The following is a 6,216-nucleotide window of genomic DNA, read 5'->3' as shown; positions in this document are numbered from 1 at the left end:
TACAGGTGCCCGTGTTTTTTTTTTTCAACTTCAAAAACCAATTACGGTTGTTTTGGGTCAAAATTTCATGCTTTCATCTTTCTTACTGATTATGTCTTTGTGTTTGTTTTTCCTTACTGTTTCATGCTCTCATCTGATGCTCAAATCAACATATTGAGTTTTCTAGACAAGCATGCTTTCATCTTTTGCTAACCAAAAGTCCCATTCAGTGTTCAGTTGATGACCATGTTACTGTTGTTACTTCACTTTTGTTTCAGATAGATTTTTAGGTTTTCCTTTTGAATGTTTTCACTTTTCAACGAATTTGTGACGTTTGAATACTAAGAATTCTGTATTTACATGTATTTATTGAATGATGTTGGTAATTTTTACGGTTTGCCTACCGATTGTATATGTTACTATTCATAGGCATCTATATTATTGCATAAAGCATATAGAAGAAAACCTACATTTTGGCATTTGTTTTTTCTTTATATTTTGGCGTTTGCTTTTTCTTTGCGTTCTTTAACATTATAACTTAATGATGCTGAGAGTGTCATGACTTCCAGTGGTAGTTGTAGATTAATAGCTATTCTGGATCAGGTCCTGTTGAAGAATTGAAGGTCATGATAGTGATGCAGAGTCTGTTTGTGAACTAGGATATCAAGAAGAGATTGATCAATCTCCCACCAACTTAGCATTGCTGATGAAATCCATATACTAGAGTTGCATGCCTATCGTTGCACTATAGAGGCATTACATGCATCCGGACCCTTAAGTTGGGAAAAAGAAACAATGGTAACTAATCTTCGTATGTTGCTCCATATATAATTGATGAGCATTTGAGTGAGCTAAAAAACTTGATTTCTGTAGCTCGTAATGAATGACAGCCAAACCTGGAAGGAATGACAATTTTCATTCTTTTCTTCCTTCTCTTGGTAAAAATTAAATTTTCCTTCATTGCCTTCATATAATTATAAAAAACATTCATACATTTACTCTATTGTTATAATGAAACATTTTAGCATCTTCTGAAATTCTTGTATTACATACTTAGAGAAAGCATTCAATGGTTTTGATATATGGAGCGACATACAAATCATATCTCATTTTTATTTGACAAACCATTTGAAACTGTCCTTTTCATGTTGACATTTTCTTATGTTGTTGTCTTGCCTAAACTTAATAATATATGCAAGCCATTTTCCAAAAGAACCTCATGTACTTGGTTGTTGTTGTTGATGCTCGACCACCTCCAACATAAACTTCAATTCATTCTCAAGTGAGTTCTAACATGCAATTGGAATTTCGATCCAAATGTTTGTGTTCTTGATTTAGCTTACTTCCCAAGGTGGTGCTAGAAAACAGTTACATGCAACAACTGAGCAACATCATCCTGTAGTCAATAAGGTGGTGCTTCTATTACAAAACTCCCATTTAAGATTAATAGCCTTTGACACCTAAATCAAAGAGTAAAAATGGAAGGTGTTGTTTTAGATTTGGGGAGCTGTTTACCAAGCGATTACCGAGGCACTTATCTTACCTGGTGACGTTGCGATTACCGAGGCACTTATAAATTACGAGACCAAACAAAACACTTAATATTTTAATGTATGAAAATTGAGATTTAAATTATTAGATTAAGCAAAACTAATTGATTTAGTTGATCAACTTTATATTCGTCCTAAAATTATGTCATCCAAAGTCTCAAACTGAAAAAAGAAAACAATTTCCCGTTTAACTTAACTTTTGACGACAATCAATGATATTAGTGTGTGACAATTTCAAATATAAATGTTCATTCGTAATTGGTATGCTCGATTACATTTATTCAAATTTCACATCTCGCCGTATTGCGCGGATACACAACTAGTATTTTATAATATAGTATAGATTATAGATATACTTCAAAGTAAAAATGTGAGCATTTCATCAAGATTTTGATGGGATTTAAAATCAATGAAAATGGAGCAGGTTGTTTTGGATCAAAAGCAAAACTCCATTCATTAAAAATAGTTGTTTTATTCGGACAAAAATAAAGATTGCGAGTAAAATGGTCATTTCTGACATTTAGACTGTTTATTCAGCAAAACAACTTCTTATAGATTAACATACATATAACTTTATCAATACATATAATTTTATTCATATAAGTTTTAACAAAAAAAAAACCAAACATCCCCTTAATATATCTCACTCAAAAATAGAATACGAAAAATAGCATATACACAAATCTTAAGTCTACCCAAAAATTGTATAAAAACTTATATATCAACCTTAACAAGATAATTCATTGTCCATGTTACTAATGATATATGTTAAATAATTTAAAAAGCATAAAAAGACAATAACTCTAAAATAAATATTTATACTTTGGGCAAAAATCTATAGGGTATTAGAGTTGACCAACCATAAAATGCCACGTAAGCAACAAGGATGATATATTATCCCACTTCAATCTTCCATAGCCACAAACCAAGCTTCTGAATCTTTAAAATACTTCAAAATCTCCATTTTTCAAACTCAATTTTTTTCTTTGAGTTATCGAAAATGGCAACTGCTGTGATGGCTTCTCTCCCTCGATTCACTGGTTTAAGGCCTTCTTCTTCATCAACTTCCCCAATTCAATCCACGGTTAGTTCCAATTTGATTCTGAATCATTGATGTTTGTTTTTCTTTAGAAATTAGTCGATATTTTACAGAAGTAAATGAATTTAATAAAAGACGGTTGAAAATAATTGGTTTTTTTTTCATAGTTACGTTTTTCATTATCTGTTATTTTACGTATTCCGTTACATGATAAAAACCATTGTTACTATATACACTGTAGTGTTCATTGACAAAAGAAGTTGGCGTTTTGTTTGTTTTTTGGTTAGAAATTAGTCGATATTGTTGTGGAAGTGCTTTAGATAGTGAGCATGTTTGACGAAAACTGCATTTACGATTTTTTATTTGTTAAAAGAAGTTGTTATCGTAAAACGAAGAGTTTATTAACAAGAACTTTGACGTTGTTTTTGTTTTTTGGTTAGAAATTGATCGATGTCATGCAAAAGTGCTTTAGATAGTAGTTGATGAAAATTATCAATTATGATGGTTTTTTTCACATTTGCGTATTTCATAATCTGTAAAAAAAACTATTGTTAATGCGGCTTTTAATATTTGTTTACAAGAACTTGGCGTTGCGTTTGTTTTTTGGTTAGAATTTAGGCGACCTTATCGTGGAAGTGCTTTACATAGTGAGTGGCTTTGACGTAAACTGTCGATTACAATGGTTTTTTTCAGATTTACATAATCATAATTCGTCAAAAACTATTGTTAATGCACATTGTAATATTTTTTAGGATAAGTTAGATTGGGTTTATGTTTGTTTTCTCGTTAGAAAATTAGTCGATGTTTTTATATAAGTGTTGTAGATTATGACTGGGTTTTGGCAAAAAAAAAAAATGTCAACTACGATGATCTTTTTTATATATACGTCCTCATAATGTGTCAAAATTCGTTGTTACTGCATAATGTAGTGTTCATTAATAAGAATTGGTGGTGTTTGCTTTATGTTAGAAATTAGTCGATATTTTTGCCAAATGCTTCTGATAGTGAACAGATTTGATATAAACTCTCGATTGCAATGGTTATTCATATTTACGTTTTCTTTTAACAAATAGTCAACCACGATGCCGAAAAAGTCAATAAACTATGTCTCATATTTATCGGTATTATCATTTACTAATTACATGTCCTATTTATTATCATATATTAATTTAATCGTCTATCTTTGTAAATATAATATTATGTCTAAAAGTCAACAAATAAAATGTAAATGGTCAAATAAGTAATTTAATAATGTGAGTAGTATAAGGGCATTCACAAAAGCAATCAAATCGTCACTGTATTTTTATGGATTTTCTAGTCCTAATATTTGCATTTTGAAAGATATTTTAATCGAAAATTACATATTTACTCATTAATAAACGTTAAATATTTTTTTTTAAAAGTATATATTATTTATAGAGTCAAATCAAAAGTCGAATGTTGATGGAGCAAACCTAAGATCGTTCCCCCATTTCAGGTGTCATTTCAACCAATGAAGCCCAAGGGAAAGGGAAAGGGAAAGGGAAATGGAGCTCTAGGCGTTCGTTGTGATTTCATTGGCTCGTCCACAAATTTGGTAAATTACTTGCACTTGTATTTATTGAAGTATACAATCTGCTTTTAAAAACAAACATGTAAATGAAACGAGAATTTTGATGTTTTGTTTGGATAGATAATGGTGACTTCGACAACTTTGATGTTGTTTGCTGGTCGATTTGGATTGGCACCATCAGCAAACAGGAAGGCTACTGCAGGACTAAAGCTTGAGGTAAGGGATTCGGGACTTCAAACAGGTGACCCTGCTGGCTTCACTCTTGCAGATACATTGGCTTGTGGAACCGTTGGTCACATTATTGGTGTTGGTGTTGTTTTGGGGCTTAAGAACATTGGAGCCATCTAGACTTTTCTTCATAAACAAATTATCATGTTAATAACATTGTCGTAATTGCTTTCTCCTTCCAATTATGCATGTTTTGTTATGGAGTTCAACTCTTTTTTTTTTCTTTTTTTTGTAAAGGCCACTAACGCTTGTATATCGACCAATCATGACCGACCAACCCATCAACCATCCAGATCCTCTCATTTATTTGTCTTCTAATACAAAAACTTAAACTAAGGGGAAAAACAATTCAAGGTAGAGTAAGTCTTGCATTAAACATCACAATAAACTCCCCGAAATAATCCAACTTAACTTACTTACAGTGATATCATCAAATCTACTGGTACATGAGTTCTCTATATTATTTGAATCAAACATGATGATATGCAATGGTTGGTTGTGCTTATACTGCATGAAGTTGTAGTAACGACTACTTTTGATCGTGTTGACAGTTTATGATCACTGAAGCAAATATTGATAAAATAAGGATCTATAATTTACTCTTATTTTCATTTGATAATCAATTTTGTTGTTACTTATATAAAACTGATTATTTAACTTATTACTAACAAGGTATTCATTAGTAGAAGCATGTTATGTAAGCAACAAACACCAATTTATTACGAATTGAAAGTCGCAATAATTAGATAGTCACATTCAAAATATACATTCAAACAACCTAATAAATGTAAAAACACATCCACTTTTAACATGTATTTAAGATTTTATTGTATCTTATTTTTATTTTCCCAAGTACAAATTGAGTCTTTTTTACCCTTATTTTGCTTTTATTGAGCATAAAACTTAATTATAGAATTTAATCATAATTATGTCAAAAAAAATGACAAAGAAAAGTAATGATGCAACATACATGTGGAACAATCCATTTAATTGTTTGGTTGAGGTAGAGCCCCTTAATTGTAATTCCTACAACATTTCATGTTTATATCTTTTTGGGCAAATTCAATTAAAATGAAATGTAGCTTGTTTCCATCTATATTCGGGAACATATTTTCAAAAGCTATATATTGATTCAATTAAGAGACTGTATTAATAAGAGCGTTCATCAAAACAGTTAAACCCGTATTAATAAGTGTGTTCATCAAAACAGTTAAATCCCATAAAGCGCACACACTGCATCGTACCACAAGACGCCTTATGACAATATAATCTCATGAACGTAAAAAAGCATACTATAATGTTGTAAACAAAAAATAATTATCGAAAAAGTTAATAAAATGTTAAATTCTTCCATATTATCAAATAAAACATGTCTTCTCTTTGATGAGTGACATAACACACTCGACCTAGGAGAATTATCTTTGATCAAGGTATTTTTATTGCCATTTTACAAAGGCATGTTATGCACAAATTTTCTAAAACTTGAGGAACATTTTGTTATGCAAAAAAAAAAAAAAAAACATTCATATAAAAATTATTGTGTTGCATATTTTATTTGTATCAAGAGTTACCATCACAAAGCTGAAGATTGATTTATTCAATGAATTTGTTAATTTTTGTCGGTTTTTATATCATGTGAGATCAATAACTTTGATTTTGGTTACATATTTTTGTATCATTAACATGTCATTTTATTTATGAAGTCATTAACAAAAATATACATCAAGTTAAATCTTGTACCTTTTTAAACCAAAAAACACTAACCTGTTTTTGGGTTACAACATCAACATTTTTGTTTTCAATAAATGGTTCTATCGTATTATATGTTTAAACCAGACAATCCTTTTTTATTTTCAAAAGACCAACAA

The 6,216-nt window shown here is 30.3% G+C and overlaps 1 protein-coding gene across 1 annotated transcript; it reads left to right on the top strand.

The window, feature by feature from the left end:
- The first annotated feature begins 2,479 nt into the window (after nt 1-2,479).
- Nucleotides 2,480-4,571, top strand: LOC112503888 (photosystem I reaction center subunit psaK, chloroplastic). The gene is made up of 3 exons (XM_025107864.1): nt 2,480-2,613; nt 4,046-4,144; nt 4,241-4,571. The coding sequence occupies exons 1-3, from the start codon at nt 2,530-2,532 to the stop codon at nt 4,466-4,468; spliced, it is 411 nt and encodes a 136-aa protein (XP_024963632.1). The 5' UTR covers nt 2,480-2,529; the 3' UTR covers nt 4,469-4,571.
- Nucleotides 4,572-6,216: the final 1,645 nt, after the last annotated feature.

The sequence above is a fragment of the Cynara cardunculus genome, unplaced genomic scaffold (assembly GCF_001531365.2).
Source record: "Cynara cardunculus var. scolymus isolate 2C unplaced genomic scaffold, CcrdV1 Un_Scaffold_4054, whole genome shotgun sequence".
Lineage (NCBI taxonomy): Eukaryota > Viridiplantae > Streptophyta > Magnoliopsida > Asterales > Asteraceae > Cynara > Cynara cardunculus.
This window is presented reverse-complemented; position numbering and strand designations above follow the sequence as displayed.

What these genes read in the sequence shown, in the direction of transcription:
- LOC112503888 (XM_025107864.1), top strand. Translation starts at nt 2,530, where the DNA reads ATGGCAACTGCTGTGATGGCTTCTCTCCCTCGATTCACTGGTTTAAGG. An exon ending in CTTCCCCAATTCAATCCACG is followed by an intron (nt 2,614 to 4,045) that starts GTTAGTTCCAAT and finishes CCCCCATTTCAG; the next exon opens with GTGTCATTTCAACCAATGAA. An exon ending in TTGGCTCGTCCACAAATTTG is followed by an intron (nt 4,145 to 4,240) that starts GTAAATTACTTG and finishes TTGTTTGGATAG; the next exon opens with ATAATGGTGACTTCGACAAC.